Below are 24,147 nucleotides of genomic sequence, written 5' to 3' on the forward strand. Positions count from 1 at the left end.
TCACTAGTTATTCCATTCTTTTTTTACATCATTAAGTAAAATTTAATACATATATACATATGCACACATATCTATAATTGTGTTTATTTCAATAGATATATACTACTATGAAATTTATGGTATTTAGTTACTATAACAAATTTTGTCATGAAAACTTTTATAATATGTAGAAAAATATATTATTCATCTCTCATTCATTCTGCTTGAAGAAGAATGAATACTCAATAGTAATAACAGTTTTCAGATAATCTTGCATTCCCTAGGTAGACAATTTTGAGACCTGGGAATAAATATAATTATTTGTTAATATTTGCAGCTATTGCTTTTTTTTATTCATTTAGATTTACTAGAACCTTGAGTAAAATATTGATTAACCTCCATAATAGTGGGAATGCTTATCTTAATCTTGACTTTTGAGCATGACAACTCCTGGAAATTTCTGGATTTTGTTTTAGATTAATAATTATTCTTCCTATTCATAGATTGCTAAGGTTTTGAGTTTGTTTTTTAGTGTAGTTTTGCTTCACTTTAACCAGAATAGGCATAAACCTGTCATCAATGCTTTTTAAAAATCTATTGATATTTGGTTAAACAAGGAATTTCATTGTTAGATCTCTCAATCATGAGTCATTTGTTCATTCTGGGAATAAACGGCATTGTCTTGCTTTATTACTAGTTTTTATTACACAGTTGAATTACATTGGCTAATATTTCATCTACAAATTCATGTTTAAATTAATAGAAAAGTTGCCTGATAGCTCTGCTCCTTTGTCTAATTTCTGTCTAATTTTGTTATCAGTTATATAAGCAGTAAAACAAAATTATTGAAATGGAAAGAGGTCTAGAAATGAAGTCAATCTGTTCCTCATCTTATAGATGGATGACCAAAGACAGAGAGGTAAAGCAAAACTAATATCAGAGACCGCATTGTGTGATTGAGGATTCATAAAATTTGGGAAGCAGCTTGAGTTGCAAAGTTCAAGAGAATATGAATTTCCTAAGTAATAATTTATCTCCATGTAACACTCTTACTACAGTCATCTCTATGACGTTCACCTACCTCTATCTTGTTATAGTATTTGGAGACTTAGAGTTTTAGTCTTAAATCCTTTCACGTGTCCCTTTAAATAGATTGTGCTTGTTGAGATTCACTTTCATTGATTTTGACTTCTATGATTTCCCTGACAGTTCCCAGCCCACATAATAGGTGCATAATCAATATTTGTTAGTTGATGAAATTGTTTCCCTGCACTTTGCTATGTGCTTTTACAGCACAGTTATACTAGTTAAATATTCTACAGAACCCATAATTCATAGTGATTTCTTATTACTACCAAGGGAAGCAAAGCAGCACTGCTTCACTGGGAGAAAGAGAAGGGCTGACTTGTTAGCCAGAGGTCACTCGGGTGCTAACATGGGGAGATCACAGCTCTTTCTGCAGTTATCAGAAGCAGAGCATATATTACATTCTGAAATAGACAATGAAGCTCCTGGATTTGTTGACGGAAGTTACTGTGTCTCTTTCCATCTGCCACACTTGCTGGCATTTGGCATCCAGCTTGGGCCCTTTGAAGAGTTACTTTACTTGATTAAAAATAAATAAATTAAAAGGTAAATTAGGACCTATTCAGTAGTTCCAAATTTGGTATCGTAAGTGAAGGTAAAACTTGAAAGAAGCTGCCCCTGAAGCCTTGTTCAGTATGACGTCCAGACCAGAAGAGAAACATGTTACTTTTCTTTGAAGTCCAGTTGTCTAAGCCTTTGTAGAACATTGCAAATAAATTTCAAAGGAAAAATTTCATTCTCCTTTATTTCTTGTCCTGAATTTCTGCTGCTGTCTCCTCCCTTCAAACCCATTTTTCTTCCTTTTTTCATCTCATGTTCATCAAGAAGATGATACATTCTCAAGCATACTGATTCAGACATTCATGCATTCATTCACTCCCTGAAGAACTATTTATTGATTATCTACTGTGTGTAGGGTACTAGGCACTGTGGGCTGAATGATGAGCAAATATAGGTGTGGTCCCTGCTTTTATAAATCTGGGGAAATGTATGCTAATCAAATAATCTCCCCAAGTGAATATATAATTACAAATTGAGAGTCATGCTCTGAAGGAAAAATCTGACTTAGGTGGGCAGAGGTTTCAGGTATTCTGTGTGGAGGTGGAGGACAGTGTTGGTGAAAAACTTTCTGAGGAATTACGTTTGAGCAGAGATCTGATGGATGGCAGTTAAGCAAGTATAAGTGGTTTGAAAGTAGCTGTGAAAAGGGAGGAAGAGAGCATTCCAGCCAACAGAGAACAGTATGTACAGATGTTTTCTGGCAGAAGCAAGCATTGATACACAAAAGTACATTGATATAGCTGAAGCACAGAGAGAACAAGAACTACACGTGATGACTCTTGGGCCGCACTGCAAGATCTAGCAGGGATGGGGGTATGATGTGGGTATGGGAAGGTGATGATGGGGAAACCAAATTTGCATTTGAAAAAAATTGTGGGCTGCAATGTGAACATATCATAGAGAAAGAACATTTGTTGACAACAAAAGCTAAAATTGGAACAAGAATAAAATAAAGGAAACTGATCAAAATCTTACCTAGGGTAGAGGACAGCAAAAGTATAGGTTGGTGCAAAAGTAATTGCGGTTTCTGCCATTAAAAGTAATCGCAAAAACCGCAATCACTTTTGCATCAACCTAGTACATGATTTGGGATATTACTGAGAGACAAAATGTTTTAAAATGGATATATGTGAGAATGAGAGAGTGAGTATTATCCAAGCGACCTGTAGCTCTCTGCCTTGAGTCATAAGACTCATGGGGCTACTTTACCCCATACACAGTCCTCTGTCCATGCCCGGCTAGTTTAACCATCATCATTTCACTCGAACACTCTAGGAATGATTAGCATGGTTGTCTCTGTGGCTGAATTGGTTATTTTCAGGGATATCTTACTTGTCCTCTCAGCATTTGATATATGATATCATCTTCTTGAAACCTTTTCTTCTCCTGGTCTCCATGACATCACAGTATAGTGGGTCACCTTTCTTATCTCTGGCCACTTTTTCTAAGACTTATTGAAGGAGTAACCTCATGTTTCTGCCTAACAAATATTAATATCTTATATACTCCAAGAACTTTTTCTCCTCACATAGTATCTAATTACCATGAATAAAATAGTAACTTCTTAATATCTCTACTCTACTGAAGACCCCCTTTTAACTACACATCTAACTATATATAGTTTATGTCTTCTTATGTATCTCAGTGGCAACTCAAACTCAAAGTATCTAGTTCAACTTTTGCTATCTCCCACCAACCTGAAGAACTTCTAGTGTTCCATCTATCAGTGATTTGGCTAGTGACTGTAGTTTTGCTACTTGCTACCGTGTCCAAGGAGCATAGACACCATTTTTCCTTCTTCATGCTTCTTCACAAGCTTTTATGAACCGCCATTCATTTCTAAATTCAGAAAGAAGCCCAAGTCTCCTTTGCCGATACAAGTTAAAAATAAATAATCTGTTTCAGCTAGATTGTTTCCACACCTATATTCAAAGGTTTTCTCTGTTTATTTGTATCTTTGCTACAGATTTGTCAAATCTTGATGTTTCCAATGAATATACACAGCCAGACTGAAATCCACTCAGGGCAGTTAAGTTTAATAACTTAAGGACTTCCTTTTCTCAGATATTTCTCCCCATAACCTAAAGCAATAATTTTTACCTTTATATTAATATGGTACAGAATTAGGATCATTTTTATTAGGAAGGAGTGGAAGAAAGGACACAGCTTCCAATGAACAGATTAAGTTGTACACAGGACTTTAAAAAATATAATTCACCAAATGTGTTAATTTCAGACACAATTGATAGCAATTTATATTGATGATTTAGTTCCAGATAGAGATAAATTATTATTTTTATTTATTTACATAGACAGAATACTATTTTCAGGGTATTTAACTTGATGGGAAAAATATTTTTTAAAAAATATATCATCGTCTTTACCCTCAAGCAGCTCACCATCTGGTAGATACATAAGTGAGCTTAGGGAGAATGAGAATTTGCTATAACACGAGAGTGCGGGAAGATGAAGATATGGATCCTGGGCATCTGAAAATAGTTTGTGGAAGAGACAATATTTGATCCAGGCCTTGAAGTATAGGTATGATTTTCAAAGAGTATGTGAGGGGTGGTTTTCAAACAGAATGAACAGCTTTCTGAAAGATAAACTCAAAAATGATAAATTATTTTCTTCAAGAATTAGATGTTCTCTTGTACCTGATACGTCACATGTTCTAATAGACACTGAAGAATTAGATCGTCAAAGGAAGACACTTATCTATATTTGCAGGAAGTGAAATGACTGTCTCCTTCCTTGCATTTTTCCCTGACACTAGGACATGCAGGCTGACTAAACCCAGAGGCAGGCATTTAATGAGAAGGTGCCTTTCACAGAAATAATTATGGTTATACATTACCAGCTTTCAACTTTGCTGAAAGTATCCATCTGAGATTAGTACATTCCTAGAGTATAAGTTTCTGGCTCAGTACTTACTAAGAATCGTGGTTCTCTGGTTGTATGTAAAATAAAATACATCTGGCTTACTAAAAAAGAAAATAAAGACTTTATTGGAAGACATAAGATAATGCACATAAATAAAAATGAAAGCAGGCTAAGATTCCACAGAACAGAGTGATTCAGGGCTGTAGGTGGCAGTAGTAAGTGATGGATATGCCCAGGCTAAACCTAGGGGAGGACCAGGATCCTTGATTGACAGTCGTACCAAGACTTTACACCACTAGGTTAGAGAAAGAGCTGTTCTCCGAGGGAAATCGGTGTTACTACCAAAAGGAGGAATGGATTTTGGATGGAAGGCCAGAAATATCCTATACTTGAATTTCTTATTTCAGTTTTTAACTTTTTCTCTATTTCTCAAGTAGAAGTTTAAGTCATTATTTCTTGCCTCTAATTTGTGAAGCTTTCTATTTAACTTCCTATGCTATCCTGTAAATATTCAGGTCATTCTTTTTTAGACTTTCACCTCAGCACATTTATCTTCAGGAAAGAGTGTCTATTCAAACAAATAAAAATGAACCAAAATCCTAGTATGTATCTCTGTGTTGTCATGTGTGTACTGTTGTTGTTGTTGTTGTTGTGTGTGTGTGTATTGGGGATGGGGGAGGTGGTATATCAGAATCACCTGGGAGAACTTTTAAAAAATCTAATTATACATCCCTTACACCTCTGACTTCCATGCATATACACACTTAATAAATCAGAATATCTTGACAGAAGGGAATTGAACTTTTCTTTTTAATAGTTATTTACTAGTGATTCTATTATTCTTACCATCTCTCTTATCCCACAATATGAGGACTATTGATTTGAATTTTCTGTAGACCCCATTTTATTTCCATTATCAAATATATTTGCCGTTCTGGATTCTAGAACAACTAGGAGAAAGTTGAGAGAAATATTTCATCTCCTTATAAAGAAGAACTTCATAACTTGTGTAACTTTGTGACTTTGGGCTGTCCTGCAGTGGGACTAGACTGCCCTGCAAGACAGTAAATTCTCTGTCTCTGCAAGTGTTTACACAAGAGTTGCATGACCAACTGCCAGATGGGAAAATGCATGAAAATGAGACAGTGACCTTTCTCCCCCATTGAGAGCTAGGACACGTGGTGACATGATATAACAATTAACTATGTGAACAATATATAAACAATGAATGTGTGACAATGAAAATCTCAGCAAACATCAAGGTTTGCTTCATGTTCTGGAGATACCATATTACAGGTAAATATCCATGTGGGAACTTCTTGGTAACAGACTGAATGATGTGTGATAAGCAGCTGTCCAAATAGTGTACTCATTCCTAACAATGATTCCATTTCAGTTGTCTTAAGATGACTGAGAACACTACCAGTGCTCCTGAGATTTCAGATAAAACTTAATACTAGAATGTTAAAACATACCATGCGCTGACATTCAATATATTTAACATAGAATATCTTTACCAGATTAGAAAAAAGTAATGATGAAAAGCAGACTTAACCTATAGTATAGTAGATATTTGTAAAGGGTCATTGGGGAAATTCCCCATCTCAAAATATCTGTTTTATTGCTGTCCCTGGCTCTACCACTAGTGAGTCATTCTTTTATGTCAAGCATAGTCATTCTCCTGACCTTGATAGAGAGTGAGGGACGGAACTAGCCTAGGGGTCAGGATTCTACAACGCCAGGCTCCACAACAGGGAATTTCTCACCGGAAACCCTGGGTTAGAGAGTGAAGGATACTATGTTCTCTGCTGAGTGAAAGGAAAGACTCAAAGTCCAGCAAATGGAAATCATGACAGAAACATACTAACTAGTATACAGAACTGGAACATGTACCTTGGCACATGGCTGTAATCCTAGGACTTCGTGAGCCTGAGGCGGATGGATCGCTTGAGCTCAGAGTTGGAAACCAGCCTAGCCAACATGGCAGAACCCTGTCGCTACAAAAAATACAAAAATTAGCCAGGTGTGGTGGCGCACACCTGTAGTCCCACCTACTTGAGGTGCTGTGGTGAGAGGATTGTTTGAGCCCAGGAGGCAGAGGTTGCAGTGAGCCTAGATCGAGCCACTGCACTCCAGCCTGGGTGACGGAGCAAGATTATATCTCTAAATAAATTAATTAATTAAAAAATGAACTGGGAACCAGAAAGAAGGGAACAAACATCAACACGATTGTTCAGGTGAGGAATTGTCTGGCCAGGCGTTTTCATTTACAATGTTTTTTAGAGCCCAAATAGGGCAGTAAGGTCAGCTATGTTTAAAGGGCCTAGAATATACCATACGTTTTAGAGGACAGAAGAAATGGTGGGAAGGAAAGAGCTGCAAGAGAGGGATGCTAATACAAAACTTCACTCTCCTGTCATATCAAGACGCATATCCCTGTTTGAAGACTTCTTGTTTGTTTTTAAATTACTACAATATTGGTAATTATTTTAAGGATATAATTTAATCTTTTGTAAAAAATGAAAGAACATTTTGTCCCAGGTTTTTCTTTTCAATAAATGTGTAAATTTAACTAACTACCTTTCGTCCCGTTTATTTAGGATAATTTAGCTTCTGCTTTTTGTAGACTTGGTGAAGGCCGTAGTACAATATCAATAAAAAGTCTGGTCAATCATTTCACTGCAAGAATGCTTTTCAAGACTTTCTTCAGGGTAGCAAAAAAGACACACACATATCGCTAGTTAATAGTCGCCCTGCCATTGGTTGATTTGAGTATGTTTTATCCCCCTGCTTAATTTTGTTTTCTTATTTATACAATATAGGATTAGAGAGTGGGGTTAGAGGTCACAAAATGGTGACTTATGAACTAAAGTAAGCCAACAGACGTTAGTTTGGCTAAGACATTGAGTTTTTCCTTTCATTTGGCTTGTTTTAACGAATGCCTTTCAGTGGGGCATACACAATCATTTTGTTTGGGGACCCACCACCCCACCCTACCGCTGAGTCAATGGAGACTCAATGTTTGTATCCCCTGCAGGGCTCTCGAAAGCATTTGAGTTTGTAGCTCTTGGGTCAGATATACTGTTAAATTTCTTTAGGTTCCTAAGGCTTCCATTCTACAAAACCTCTGAGAGAATGAAATTTCTTTTCTTTCTTTCTTTTTCTTTTCCATTAGTTGAGAGATAGATTAAATGGAAGGCAATTCATACATGGTGAAGGCCACCAGGTATCAGACTCTCCCCATACATTTTCTCATTGAATTCTCAAAGCATCCCAGTGAGGTAGTCATTATCATACCCATTTTATAGGTGACAAAACAAGGTCAAATAATTTAATATCTTGCTCATGATCAGAAGCTTATTAACTGTGGGATTGGGTTCAAACCCAGATCTGTTTGTCTCCAAAAACTCCCGATATCGTTGTTTCCCTTAGTGAGCAGAAACATGCTACAGAGATCTTATGAATAGTAACAAAGCTTTGCCCAAATTTTTCCCAGATACACAAAGGATATCAAATGTCCAAATATCTAAAACTATTTTTACAAAACATCTTATTTGCAGGTTGTATTCTTTGACCAGAAGGGAATTACATTTCTACTGTTCTTGGGAACATACTTGACTAAAGAGCCATGCAGAATTTAGGAAGAATCATCATTAGAAGAAATTTGGCTTTCATTCACACATGGATGTCACGTTAGAAAATACGTCACAAAATCATTCACATTTGAAATGTAAAGATAGTTTATTTCTAACACTTGTCTGTTTTGTCACAGATACTAAGCATCTTAAAATTCGACCTTGTTTGTACAAAATAGCACTAAAACTGCACATACCTTGAAATATACTCTATTACGTAGAAACTTTATTTGACAAAACAGTTCTGGTAAGGAGAAGTTCAGGTATGTGCAGGCTTAGAATAAATGAAGACAAAAAGAGTGTTAGTATGATGAGACTGAAAAGAAAACTTCAAGTAGAAAACACAACTTTCAGTTGTGTTGTATTTTCATTAGAGGGTTGTATAAAATTAATCCTCTTAATATGGACACAAACTGTGTTTAACATAATTTCCATACTATGTCAGTCACTTAATTGGCTTTTAATAAGCCTAGTGGCCAGCCAATGTCTGGAAAAAGAATGCATATTTTCAAAAGGAAAAAGAAGAAAATGAGGATACATTAAATATGAGTAAGTAAAGTAAAAGAGTATCTACAAAGGGACAGTTTTCTGTAATTTCTAAGCTTTGGGTTAACCATCATTCTTGTAATTTGACCACATTGAGCCAATGATTTTTATTTTTATTTTTTTTACTTTAAACAAACAGTGCTCAAATTTACAGGTCAGTATTTTTTGCAAATGCATTGTGAATTAATATAATACATATTTAAAGCAATTAAACTGTCAAATTTCACTTTTAGTGATTGGGGTTTGGGGAGTAGAAAGGGGCACAAAAATTTGCCCTTTTCAAATAACTCACAAATGTGCTAATTATATGTCAGATATGAAAGTTGAGGCATGGTGACCTTCAAGCCAACAAAAGACCTTTTCAAGTAAGTCATCCCCATGTACATTAATGAAGTGAACAATGCCCTTCCACAGTTAAATAATGTATGGCTGTTATTTCATTATATGTGAATGAAAACCAAGGAGTTATTTCACTGGTGGCATATTAAAATAAATGTTATAAAAAAGCAAGTACTGTAAATCCATTTCAATAACATTTTGTGGTACTCTTAAAATAGTGATCCAAAGTCATATGTTGTTTATTTCTACTGCATGTGGCTAATGCGTGGTTTCTCCACAACTGGATGTATTTTAGATCTTAGCAGGAAAAACTGCAATGTGTTAAAGTATAAAACAATTGACAGAGATATTTTAAAAGATAGAAAAATTATTGTTAGATCAAGTATCTCCTTGCAATGATAAAGATAATGATATATTTTGTAGATCAGAGAAAACGTTGCCTCTGTCCATAAGCCTTACTCTGTTAGTAAGAAGAATGTTGAACAAGAGCGGGGTTCAGAGGAAGGGAAAATAATCTCCCATTCTTTATCGTGGCTCTTTCATGGTTGGAAGAAAGTATTTATAAACCTTGGATTTAGGTCATGGACATAATGGTAATTAAAAGAGCACTCATTTTGTTGGAAGAAAATGTAAATTTCAAAAGCAATAATATAAGAGAAATTTGGGTGTCACTAATGCTTGAATCAAATGCACTGCTGGAATGTCAAACAGTACCCATGAAGTTGTAGTGGAAAATCAAGCGCAGGAAGAAGTTAAGTATCTTGTATTTGTTCAGCTTTGTAGTGTATTTGATACAAACAAAACATATAAATATACAGTCATACTTAATGCAACTTAAATATGAGTAATAGACCTCTGGGAAATAATAAACCAATTACTAATTTAAAATAAATCACAATCATATGAGATTCCAAAAACCTATTAGCATTCAATCCATAAACATTTTTTTTCCAGTCTCATAATAGCTTCTTATTATGGGTTAGATATTGATACCAAGAGACTGTACAGGGTTTACAGATTCACTCACTAGTCTCTCCTCATTTTAAATAATAGGTCCTTCTATTGTTATTTGCTTTGATAGATTATCTGAATTCTTTCATAAAATGGATATCAGTGATGTTTTTGAGAAAATTCTTTGTCATTGAGATTCTCAATGAATGTGTACATGTTCTTGTTCAGTATAAGTGTTGCTGCATTTCCTTGATAATCTAAAATAATTTTCATTATTTTGGATTGTATTTAAGGTGGCAAATCTTGCTTGTTCCATGTCAACAAATGAAGATGGAATTAAAATTGTCAAAATTGCAGCCAATCATTTGGAAACCTTGTGTCCACAGGTATGATAACTAAGTTACTGTCTTTTTGTCTGTAAAATTATATATAATTAATTCCTAATGCTTTTATGCATATGAAAATACACTATTTTTTTTTTCTTTTTTTCTGAGACCAAGTCTCACTATGTAGCCCAGGCTGGAATGCAGTGGTGCAATGTCGGCTCACTGCAACCTCTTCTTCCTGAGTAGCTGGGATTACAGGCATGCGCCACCATGCCTGACTAATTTCTGTATTTTTAGTAGAGATGGGGTTTCACCATGTTGGCCAGGCTGGTCTCAAACTCCTGACCTCAAGTGATCTGCCCACTTTGGCCTCCCAAAGTGCTGGGATTACAGGCGTGAGCCACCGTGCTTGGCCACAATGTTTATTTGAAGCATGGAGGACTGAATTGTCCTAAGGTGATTCTTAAAAAGAGAATAGAGAAAAAGACTGACATTCCTTAAGTGGCCATATTGGAATCTCCTGAGGCAATGGTGCTTGGTCCAAATGATTTGATTTGTTTTTAGTGATTATTTATTTTGAAATTTCAAATGGGTTGAAAGGATTGACTCTTTTTTTCTTTTATCAAAGAAGATATGTGTTTGAAAAAAGTTAAGAAATATTTTCTTGTCAGTAATTCAGATGTTTCTTAAAATCTGAAGAGTGACACACTTTTAGGGAATTATTTCTACATGACAAATAGTTTTGAAGCCATGAATCAACATACACATAGGGCAATTTAAACACTCTTGTCTGAGAAGCAGCAGGAAATAATATGGATACTTCCTAATGAAGACCACAGATGTTATAAGGATGAGAAATATAACAAAGATTAGGGACTTTAATTCTCTGGATGTCTCCTGAGATTCTCATTCTACAAAAAGTAGGGCATGTGTTAAATTCTTGATTTGCCTTGCTGACAATTTCATCTCTAAGAATATTGAGGAAACTGTGAAAGAAACTTCATCTTTGGACTTAATGTTGATTAACAAGTAAGAATAAGCTGGAAAAGTGGAGGCTAGAGGACCTGCAGCTGAGATCTCCCAACTGATGTCAATTTTCTATGAAACTCCAGAGGGAACAGAATACTCCAACGAGGTCTCTAAAGTAGTTGAATGAAATATACTCCCATCAACACTGTAAGTGTTCTCATCTCTGCACATTGTGGATAACGCTCAGGGTTATCACTTTTTAAAATGCCTTTTCAATCTGAAAGTATTAAGTATCTCTCATTGGTTTTAATGTGTAATTTTCTGATTCCTAGTGAGAACATTCTTTTCGCAAATATTTATTGACTATTTGACTTTTTAATTCGGTGACTTGCTTACATCCTTTACGAATTTTCCAATTTTAGTTAGGTTGTCTTTTTTGTAATTAATTTGCTTAGGTTTGTTAAAAATATCTCTGTTGCCCATGTCTTTTGAAAAATTTTAAAAATAATTTTTCAGTCGCAGACTTTAAGAACTTTAACGTAAACATATGATTTATCTTTTAGTTATTTTAATATGTAGTTATGGAGCACCTACTGTGTGCCCTGGTTTGTGGTTTTTTGCCTTGTTAAGACATTCTACCAACAAATATGTCAGGCATTCCCCACATTATGTTGTTAAAAGAGTAAAGTCTTATTATTCAACATACAGATATTTATTCCTTCTGAAATATATTTTTATGTCTAACATGAGGTAGAGATCGTTTCATTTTGTAGTGTTGACATTTGGGCCACCATCATATATTAAATAGTTGATCTTTTCTCAATTACTGTGAAATTCTACCATTGTTTCACACATATCCCATGAAGACTTACAAATATTTCCATTGTCTAATATATATTTGTATACATGTTCATATATACTTATAAACATAAATACACATACACATATACAAGTTTATACAATGCATTAAATATATATATAATACATATAAAACAATGTATAATTATTTTTAGTTTGTTCCACATGTAAAGATAGGTTGATAGACAAAGTGAAACATTTCAAGGTACACAAGTTTCTGGACTTTCTATTCCGTTCCATTGGTCTATTTCTCTATCCCTGTAACAGTATCATAATGTTTTAAGCATGGTTTTACATTAAATCCTGATATCTTCTAGGCAAGCTGGCTCATCCTGTTTTTTTTTTTCTTTAAATTATAGCTGTCATTCTTAATACTTATATAACTTTTGGGATTAACTTATCAAGTATCATGAAAAAACATTAGAAGTTAGATTTAAAACGTTAAAATTTTTTGAATTATAGCTTATTTTAGAGAATGACCCCTTTAAGATATTGAATCTTTCCATTAATAAACATGTTACATCTACAGGAATCCTCCTTGTCTGCTGTTTTGCTTTTGATGGTTTCTGTTACCCTCAGTCAACTGTAGACCAAAACTATTAAATGAAAAATTCCAGAAATAATAAGTTTTAAATTGCATGTAATTCCCCATATTGCGATCAAACCTTTCTTCTCTCTCTGTCCCACCCAGGACATGAATCATTCCTTTGTCTAGCATATTCATGCCGTGAATACCACCTTCCTGTTACTCATTTACCGGCCATCGTGGTTATCCAATCAACTGTCGCAGTACTCATGTTCAAGTAACCTGTATTTTACTTAATAATGGTGCCAAAATACAAGAGTAGTGACTCTGGCAATTCAGATATGAAAAAAAAAAAAATCATATGCTGTGGTTGCTAAAATCCATGGTAAGAACGGATCCTCTCTGAAATTGTGAAGAAGGAAAAAGAAATTAATGCTCATTTTGCTGTCGCACCTCAAATTGCAAAAGTTATGGCCACAGTGAATGATAAGATGGAAAAGGCATTAAGTTTTTGGGCAGAAGACATGAACAGAAAATGTGTTCTCATTGATGATAACTGGGTTTGGTACCATCTGAGGTTTTAATCATCTGTTGAATGGTCTTGGAACATATGCTCTGCAGAGAATGGAGGACTACTGTGTCTCCATAATCAGATCTTTTTAAAAAGTTGTCCTTCAGAGATATTGTTCTTTAATTATTTATTTTAGTAAACATCATGGTTCTGAATATCTTCTACTGCTTTTGATTTCCAATTTTTTCTCTCCAGACCAAATATCTCCCCTGAAAAACCAGACTCACATATGCCTAATTTTTCCTTTGGTATCTTTACTTTGATATCTAGAAAACATCTAAAACTTAAAATAGCCTAAATGAAACTTTTAATTTCTCCATCTTCATCTTATTCCACTTCTCTTTCAGTTCCTAGTTTTAGTTAATGACACAGCCATTCACCTCATAGCTCTGATTAAAAACCTGGGAGGTTTTCTTTACTCATTCTTTCATTATTTATTGAACATTTACTATGTGGTGGGCACTATTAATGCATCTGGAGAGAAAATAGTAAAGAAAACAAATGCTAAAAAATGCCTGCTTTGGTGAAGTTGATGTTGGAATGATATCTAATGGCTGTTTTTCCTACCTAATTCATTAACAAGTCCTATCATTTCGCAAAAAAAAATCTATCTTGAATCTATATACTTCTCTCCAGCTTGTTTGTCAACATCTTAGCCTATGCTAACATCATTTCTATCTTGGACTACAGAAATGTCATTCTATATAATCTCCATGCCTACACTCATATCTCTGTAAAAGATAACGTTTTAAAGGTGTTTATCAGAAAAATCGCTTTCCTTAGCTTTTTAAAATGCAGACTATTTTTATAGCTTAATCAGACCTATATGCTTTTCCTACTGCCTAACTTCCAACCCCACTCCATATTATTATTTTTTCACCCACTAGATCTCTACATAGTTCCTTTTTTGTTTCTAGAACATAGTAACCCCCTTTCCACCTAGTAGGGAGTTTGCACTTCGTAATTCCCCAGTGTTCTTTTCCCATATGGCCATATGCACAATTTCTTTTATGTTCAATTTACGAGGACTCAGCTTAAATATCATCTTCTCAGAGATCAATCTCCCTTCTCCCTAAATCACTCCTCCAGGTATGACTTATTATGTTACCATACTTGCTTATTTTAGAGTCTATATCACAACCTGAAGTTATATTTTATGTTAATTTGTTACCTTTATTATATATATTACATACGAAGAAAGTTCATGAAGTCAATGATTTGATCTTCCTTATTCACTATTAATATCCCCTTTACCTAGGAGAAATAAAATATATATTGGATGTTCAATAAATATTTGTTCAGTATATACATGAGAGAGAAGGTTACTAGAATGATAAATCATTTTATGTTCATAAAGGGCAGGGAGGATTTTGGCAACAACTTCTTGATATTTTTCTTAATATGATGTGTCTTATTTTTAATAAGATGAAAAAAGACAGTATAATTACTTTGAGCTGTAACTGGCAGAAAGAAAGAAAGAAAAAAAACCTTTACAGTGGCTATTTTATGTATAGATACTGTCCAAGTATGAGATCTGAATTCATAGGCTAGATTGATTTTAGAGTGAGTCAGGTAAGTTCTGGGTCACGAGGAGCTGATAGGGTGGCCCTGAATTTCTATTTGTTAAGTACAATTGAATTCACCTAAGTTTCAGTGAATTGAGTTGTTCTGGTTCTTACTGTGTACAAAGGACCTCAACTGTAAAGCTTTGCCCGGTTATAGGTATCACCCTTCAAAAAAGATTTATCACTTGGAGCATACTTAGCAGAGATATTTGAAATAGTGACATGAGTTGAAACTATGTCATATGTACACCTCAGAAAAGCAATAGGGAATTTTTAGCCAGGAAAAGACCTAGAGAAACACAATCACTCTCATTATGTCTTTAAAGGACTATGATGTGAACGACTTGTTCTGAAGGGCCTCGAGGGGCAGAATACAACCTGTGAGCAGATGTTAGAAGAATGCAAATTTTATCTCAAGATAGAGATGAGTGTTTTTAGCAGAGCTATCCTGACAGCAATTGAACTTCATTGAGAACACAGGATTTGGCGTTTCTCAACATTACAGACATTTAACACAAGGAGAGTAACTAGTTGACCAAGGTATTTTAATGGGGGGGGCACAAACAAACCTTGGGTGAAAAGCGGGTCTAGAAGCCTTTTGAAACCCAATCCTGAGATCCTCTAATGAATCTGTCTATTTTATGAAAGAGAGAACTGTGATCTAGATAACAGCCTTGCTGGAATACTACAGGTGTGTGAACAGTTATACTCAACCTGGTGGAAGGATAAAGCCATCTATAGGGCTTAATCCTTGCTCCATTTTAACAAGTGACTTGAAAGAATATTGAAAAAAATAAACATTTCATATTTGTATAAGGCACAAAACTGAAAAAGGTAGACAGTATGGTCTAATGTTTGAAAACTCATAAGCTGAAATTAAATAAGGGCAAATACAAAGTCAGAGCTAAAGCTTAAATACAATCTATTGCACGAGCGTATAGTGAAACTATTGCACATCAAATGCACATGGGGTACCAGAACTTGAGAGGGACATTTGTTATCTGGTTCAGCAAATTTCAAACCTGGGTCTATGAAAGCATTTTCATGGTCTATAGCAAAAGTAGCTCAGTGTAGTTAGCTTTTTTCCATATAGTGAAGTTTAATCAACTTTTCATTCTGAGGTTTTATATTTACTACTTTATCAGAAATATTTGATTTCTGAAATAATAAAGTAGATAATAGTCTTTTTTACATTTTTATTTTTGGCCAAAAATAAATTATTTATCAATAAAAAATATGTTTTTACTTTACTAATAAAAAAATAAAAATATACTTACCCTATGTCAGTTCCTTCTCTTTCCTGTGTCTCCTTCTTCTTTGGAAAATATTTGTGGCCTGAAAAGTCCAGAAAGTTAAAAGTACTAATTTAGGTGACATAATGGTATAAGTCAGTAGCATGATATGGGGACTGACTTATAGCTTTGAAATAATTGATCTTTGTGTAGTGTAAGTGTGATCATTGGATTTGCATGCTCATCTGTGATATGTGCCTCCCTCAAACCTTGTTATGACACCAGCACATTATTCGTATGACATGAAAAATAAAATGATTATGATACTTAGCTTGTGAAATAGAAGGAAATTTTCAGTATACTTGGCACACGAATGTCTTCATCAAGAATTTCATGCTGAGTCCTGGGCCCATAGTTTAAAGGATAGGCAGAAAAAGAATAAGCTGTTTTAAGCCATAGTGAGCTGTCACCTCATTACTGAGGCAAAATAGGGTGTACCTTGACAAAAGTATTGGAGAGAGAATTTCATTATTGAGAGGCAGAAGAATTAGATCATTTTAAGTGTTCTTTCCATAAACAAGAGTCACTAATTAACAAAAATCATGATGAAAACCTAGGGTATTTTCCCTGTGGTGAACACACATTCAATTAGGCAGACCCTCCTAAGTACTTAGATTTTCCAGAATCAAAAGAGAGAAATGTAGTTCTAAAATAAATCAAGTTTTCCAATCACTGTCTAGTTTGAGTCAGTATCTAGTACTGCTTTGTTATATCTCTGTTGCTCTCACCAAGTAGTATCCAATGACCTGACAGGGCTAAAACAGCTTCCAGAGGTACCTAATTTATTTTCAGTGATGTGGTTAGGTACAAAGAGATAATATTTTTATAAGTTGTTACTGAAAATCTATAATTTCTAAAAGAGATATATATTGGGTGTGTTGATAAGTAGGGAAGAAAGACAAGATTGTCCTAGAGAAGCTTGTGAAATATAAAAAGAACAAAGTATTTGGGTTAGGGCATGCACTGGAGGTCACTTGTATTCATATTTTAACATGGAAAGCTATAAACTCCATGAAGTTAGGAATTTTTGTTCTGCTAATATATCCTAAGAATAATGCTTGATACATAGTATGTACTCAGTACATTTTTGCTGAGTGAATGATTATACCTCAATGACCTTTTTAGGATTATATTCATTGGCAGGTAAATGCTGGAAGGCATTACTATTCCCCTTCCTTCTTCATTTTCTGGGAGTGTAGAAACTCTCAATTTCTAATCAAAGTGATAAAAAGTCCCAGTACGACACTTTGTCTGTTGAAGTACAAGTCATGTGAAGTGACTGGCATTATCTCTCTCTGCATAGACAGGACTATTTAGCAAAAACAGCGACTTGTTCTGATTAAGTTATGATGTATTTAGCACACACTTCAGTAAGGGCATTAGACTGTTTCTTTCAAATGGAAAACCATGTACTTATTTGTATGGGATTTTTATTTGTTTTTCTGATAGAGAAGCTCTCATATCTGTGAACTGAAAGCACTTAATTTTCTAAGTATCAAGCTTTGGGGAAGCAAATATATTTTCTTTCATCTACTGTTGATGATGATGATGGATGTTTTGTTTGCAGCTAAACAATATACGACCCAAATATTCAATGTAAAATGACCACATTCTTTAAGAATCATGTAAGAGCCATATCAGGCCTTTTATAATTTATGCCTAATTTATTTCTTTTCACTTCAGGGAATGGCACAAATGCTCTTAAAATTTTGGAAACCAACAGTAGTGTCATAATGTAAAAAAGACTTAAATGAGGTGATTTTGTTTATTAAATGTTTATAATAATTGAGTGGTATATCCTCAAGACTGACTAGGGTGATTTCAGATGTAAGTTTAGTATCAGTTTCTTTCCAGTGATGGTGTGGTATCTATGTGGGGAGACAGTGCTTGGGTGCAGCTGTGAGCACAGCTACTAAGACTGGAAATGTCTGTGCCTTTATCCTATCATTGCTCTGTATCTTGTTCCAATTACACAGCCACTTTCTTCCACTCACTCCAAGGATCTCTTCATTCAACAAATACTTACGGACCACCTTCTGGGAGCATCCATGAAGCTAGGGTGAGCCAGGGGCAGGGAGTGGAGATTTAGGGGGTACTCAACAGAGCAGTTCTGAGAAATAAGAATTTTAAGGTCTAAGTTTTATTAGAAGGAAAATCGGAGGTGGTGTGTCCTGGCAGAAGAAACAGAATTTGTGGAGGAGAAGTCATGGCCATCAAACTCAAGTGGGGAAATGGGGTAAAAAATTAGATAATGACTTTAAAGTATGTAGCCTAGAATAAGCATGGTTTTAGATGCAGGCCAAGGCAAGAATCTCAGAATGAATTACAAACCAAAGTGTTTACAGCCTCATTTATAATCATGGTGTGTGCTGTGATATTAAGCACATTAACATAAAGGATCTGTGCTGGCCTGTACAATGTTCTTCTAGTCATGGAGGAAAATAAAGATAGAGCCTTGCTGATATTGTTTGTAATCAAAAGGGAAATTTATTATCCAGATAGAAAGGAAGTGGTGTTTGAGAGAAATTGGTGGAAATGGCCTGAGAATTGGATTCATGTCAGGGGATACAGGGAGAGCCCACAGAAAAGTGTCATTTTCCATGAGCCTTAAAGGAGAAGCAAGATTTGCACATTTGGGAAAATATGAAAAGAGCATTCTAGGCAGAGGAGATGGAAAAACATATAATAGAAATTGAAAAAAGTAAGCAATCAAGTATGTCTAAGCCATGTTGTTTCTTTACAGAAGGCTTGCTTGGATTTTGGGTGGAATAATTCTTTGTTGTGTGATACAGTCACAGTGGTGGGGCTCAACCTTTTCTGGGGAGGCCCGAAAGCTCAGAATCGGCACCTCCCCAGTCCAGTCTTTCTAATAACCAAAAGTGCCTTCACACGTTTCCATAAACCTCCTAGTAAAGTGGTGTTGCCCCATTTAAGAACCAGTGGGAGGGCAAGGTCTGTGGAAAGATAAGTTGTAGCCCTTAGTGCCAAGTGAAGTGGTTTAAGATCAGTTTCATAGATTTGGTTTAGTCACTACAGGTTTTGAGTAGGACAGTGACATCATCACAGCTGTGCTTTTGGAAGATTGATTTGAAAATTCTGTGTCAACTGAATTGCAAAAGGGAGAGGCATGACCTGCTAAAAGATAATTGAATATTACATGCAGAAGTCAGGGCCTGAATAAGAGATGTAAGAATAAAAATTTTTAAGATGGGACAAATTGCAAAGGGATAATATAAATTGATCAGAAATTGAAAACAAATTAGATGATTGTGATAATGGAGGCGAAAGGGAATGAATTTGAGGTTTATAGTCTAGTACCTTGGAAGATAGTGGTTATATTAGAAGAAATTGGAAACAAAATGAAGAAAAGGACACTTTAGGACAGAAATGAATATATTTAAGTTACTACCAGAAGATCCACGTTGAGATAACAGAAAATAAAACTACAAGAACTTGAGATGTCATCACTAGATTATGGTAGCCATTCATATAGATGTGATAATTAGAACCATAAATGTGGGATGAGATTGCTAAGAGCAAAATAAAAATAAAAGAATCAAAGGCATAACCTTAAGAAAACACATCTGGGAAAGAAAAGGCAGAGGAACCCCAAAAAGAACAATGAGCAAAGTAAGAGGAACGTCAGGGAAGTGTGGCTTGCTGGAAGCCTAGCAAATGGGAGCATTTCAGCACAGTGATCATCTAAGCCAGATACTCCAGTGAGGGCCAGAGGGATGAGTACTGACAATTTGGAAATTAGGAAGTAAGCAGTCATCTTAACAAAATAATAGTTTCAGCAGCATTGTGAGAAATGAGGAGAGGGCAGGGGTCAGAAGCTACATTCCTAGATTTTTTTCCCCCTTAAATTGAAAAGTAAACATAACTGTGGAAAAGAGAATCACTGGGAAGCTCCTCTTGCAGACTTTTACCATAAAGTCCTACCATACCTTTTACTATCAGTTATTTTTTTCTTCATTTGCGTGTTTATTAATTGGTATATCATAGTTATATATATTTTGGGGATACATATGATATTTGGATACATAAACAATATGTAATAAATCAGGGTAATTGGAATATCCATCACCTCAAATATTTATCTTTTTTTGTGTTGGAGACTCTACAATTCTTCACTTCTAGCTATTTGAAGCATATAATAAATTATTGTCAATTATAATTTTCCTATTGTACTATCTAATAGCGGAACTTACTTTTTCTATCTAACTGTATTTTTGTACCCATTAACCAACTTCTCTTTACTGCCCCCTCTTCTCTTTCCGGCCTCTGGTAACCACCATTCTACCTCCATGAGATCCACAGTTTTAGTGAGTAAGAACATGCAATATTTGTCTTTCCATGCCCAGCTTATTTCATTTAACATAATGACCTCCAGTTCAATCTGTATGGCTGCAAAAGACAGGATTTCATTTTTTTGTGGCTGAATAATATTCCATTGTATGTGTGCGTGTATATATACACACATATACCACGTGTTTTTTATTTATTCATCTGTTAATGAACACTTAGGTTGACTCCATATTTTGGCTATTGTGAACAGTGCTGCAATAAACATGGGAGTACAGATACCTCTTTAACATACTGATTTCCTTTGTTTGGGGGTATATTCCCAGCATTGGGATTGCTGGATCATATGGTACTTCTATTTTTAGTTTTTTGAGAAACCTCCATACAGTTTTCCATATTTGCTGTATGACTTTATATTCCCACCAACAGTGTACAAGCATTCTCCATATCCTTGCTAGTGTTATTTTTTGTCCTTTTAATAACAGCTATTCGAACTGGCCTGAGATTATATCTCATTGTGGTTTGATTTGAATTTCCTTGATGACTAGTTATGTCTTCTTTTGAGAAATGTTTATTCAGGTCTTTGGGCCATTTTTTTCCCCAACATGTCTAAATAAACTGTTATTGAAACACAGCCATGTGAGTTCCTTTACGTATTGTCTACAGTTGCTTTCATACAACCAGGAAAGAGACCATCCATCTAACCTAAAATAGTTACTATATGGCTTTTTAAAAAACTTCTTTAAGTTCAAGTGTACATGTGTGGGTTTGTTATATAGGGTAAGCCCATGTCATGTGGCCTGAAGCGTTTGCTCCAGGACCATAGCCCCATGGGTATTTTTACACACAAACTAGAGGCTATTCAAAAGATACACATGAAGTATATTCCTGGAGATTATTTTGTCACCCAGGTATTAAGCCTAGTACCCATTAGTTATTTTCCCTAATCCTCTTCCTCCTCCCACCCTCTACCTTCCAGCAGGCACTGGTGTCTGTTGTTGCCCTCTATGTGTCCATCTGTGTTCCTCATTTAGCTCCCACTTATAAGTAAGAATATGCAGTATTTGGTTTTCTGTTCCATGTTAGTTTGCTAAGAATAATGGCCTCCAGCTGCACCTATGTTACCGCAAAGGACATGATCTCATTCTTTTTTATGGCTGCAGAGTATCCTATGGTGTATAGGTACCACATTTTCTTTATCCAGTCTACCAACTAATGGACATGTGCATTGATTCCTTGTCTTTGCTATAGTGAGTAGTGCCGCAATGAACATACACATACATGTGTCTTTATGATAGAATGACTTATATTCCTTTGGATATATACCCAGCACTAGGATCGTTGGGTCAAATGGTATTTTGTATTTAGGTCTTTGAGGATTCGCCATGCTGTTTTCCACATGGTTGAAATAATTTACACTCCCACTAACAGTGTGTAAGTTGTTCCTTTTTCTCTGCAACCTTGCTAGCATCTGTTACTTTTTAACTTTTTAGTAATAGCCATTCTAACTGGTATGAGATGGCATCGGATTGTGGTTTTGATTTGTATTTCTCTAATGATAGGTGATGTTGAGCTTTTTGCATATTTTTTGGCCACATGTATGTCTTCTTTAGAAAAGTGTTCATGTCCCTTACCCACTTTTTAATGGGGTTGCTTTTTTGTTTCTTGTAAACTTATATAAGTTTCTTATAGATACTAGATAATAGACCTCTGGCTAGGTGTGATGGCTCACAACTGTAATCCCAGCACTTTGGGAGGCCGAGGAGGGCAGATCGCTTGAGGTCAGGAGTTTGAGACCAGCCTGGCCAACATGGTGAAACTTCATCTCTACTAAAAATAACAAAAAACAAACAAACAAACAAAAAATTAGCCAGACATGGTGGCACATACTTGTAGTCCCAACTTCTTGGGAGGCTGAGGTGGGAGGATCACTTGAAACTGAGAGGTAGAGGTTACAGTGAGCTGAGATCGCACCACTGCCGTCCAGCCTGGGTGACACAGCGAGATTGTCTCAAAAAAAGAAAAAGAAAAAAGATAATAAATCTTTGTCAGATATAGTTTGCAAAATTTATCTCCCATTCTGTAAGTTGTCTGTTATACTCTGTTGAATGTTTCTTCTGTTGTGCAGAAGTTCTTTAGTTTAATTATATCCCAATTGTCAATTTTTTCTCATTGTAATTGCTTTTAGTGTCTTTGTCATGAAATCTGCCCATTCCTGTGTCCAACATGGTATTGCCTAGGTTGTCTTCCAGGGATTTTATAGGTTGGGGTTATACATTTAAATGTTTAATCCATTTTGAATTAATTTTTGTATATGATGTAAGGAAGGGGTCCAGTTTCAACCTTCTGCATATGGCTAGCCAGTTATCTCAACACCGTTTATTGAATAGGGAGTCCTTTCCCCATTGCTTGTTTTTTGTCAGTTTTTTTGAAGATCAGATGGTTGCGGGTGTGCAGCCTTATTTCTGGATACTCTATTCTATTCCATTGGTCTCTGTTATTATTTTGGTATGCTGTTTTGTTTACTGTAGTGCTATAGTAAAATTTGAAGCTAGTAGCATGATGCCTCCAGCTTTACTCTTTTTACACAGGATTGTCTTTGCTATTTGGGCTGTTTTTGTTCCATATGAATTTTAAAATAGTTTTTTTATAATTGTGTGAAGAGTGTCATTGGTAGTTTAATAGGAATAGCATTGAATCTATAAATTGCTTTGGGCAGTATGGTCATTTTAAGAATTTTGATTCTTCCTATTCATGAGCATGGGATGTTTCTCCATTTGTTTGTGTCATCTCTGATTTCTTTGAGCAGTGTTTTGTAATTCTCATTATAGAGAGCTTTCACCTCCCTGATTACCTGTATTCTCAGATATTTTATTCTTTCTGTGGCAATTGTGGATGGGATTGCATTTCCGATTTGGCTCTTGGCTTGACTATTGTTGATATATAGGAATGGTAGTGATTTCTGTACATTAGTTTTGTACCCTGAGACTTTGCTGAAGTTTTTTTTATCAGCTTAAGTTTTGAGCTGATACTGTGGAATTTTCTAGATATAGGATCATGTCATCTGCAAACAGGAATAATTTGACTTTCCCTCTTCCTGTTTACATGTCCTTTATTTTTTTCTCTTCCCTGATTGCTCTGGCCAGGACTTCCAATACTATGTTGGGTAAGGAATGGTAAGACAGAGCATCCTTATCTTGTGCTCGTTTTCAAAGAAGTGCTTCCCACTTTTGCCCATTCGTTTAATGTTGACTGTGTGTTTGTCATAGATGACTGTTATTATTTTGAAATATGTTTTCTCAATACCTAGTTTATTGAGAGTGTTTAACATAAAAGTGATATTGAATTTTATTGAAAGCCTTTTCTGCATCTATTGAGATAATTGTGTTTTTTGTCTTTAGTTTGCTTATGTGATAAATCACATGTATTGAGTTGAATCAACGTTGCATCCCAGGGATGAAACCTACTTGATCATGGTACATTTGCTTTTTGATGTGCTGCTGGATTCAGTTTGCAGGTATTTTGTTCAGGATTTCTGCTTCAAAATTTAAAGATATTGGCCTGAAGTTTCTTTTCTTTCTTTCTTCTTCTTCTTCTTTTTTTTTTTTTTTTTTTTTTTTTTTTGTTGTTGTTGGTGTTGTTGTCTCTGCCTGGTTTTGGTATCAGGATGATGGTAGCCTCATAGAATGAGTTAGAAGGAGTCCATTCTCCTCAACATTTTGGAATAGTTTCAGGAGGAATGATACCAGCTCTTC

General features: G+C 35.2%; 1 protein-coding gene and 1 non-coding gene across 4 annotated transcripts in view; both read left to right on the forward strand.

Annotated features, from left to right (window-relative positions):
- The window catches only part of CTNNA3 (catenin alpha 3), a 1,853,344-nt gene that overhangs the window by 1,148,423 nt on the left and 680,774 nt on the right, over positions 1–24,147 (forward strand). For all 3 annotated transcript variants that reach the window (XM_007963302.3, XM_007963300.3, XM_073019108.1), the window contains one exon: positions 10,274–10,366. In XM_007963302.3, coding sequence (XP_007961493.1) covers positions 10,274–10,366 — 93 coding nt within the window. The remainder of the gene's footprint in view (positions 1–10,273; positions 10,367–24,147) is intronic.
- Positions 16,229–16,330, forward strand: LOC119628230 (small nucleolar RNA U13). The gene has a single exon (XR_005244533.1). It is a non-coding gene; the product is annotated as a small nucleolar RNA U13 (small nucleolar RNA).

Source organism: Chlorocebus sabaeus, chromosome 9 (genome assembly GCF_047675955.1).
Source record: "Chlorocebus sabaeus isolate Y175 chromosome 9, mChlSab1.0.hap1, whole genome shotgun sequence".
Lineage (NCBI taxonomy): Eukaryota > Metazoa > Chordata > Mammalia > Primates > Cercopithecidae > Chlorocebus > Chlorocebus sabaeus.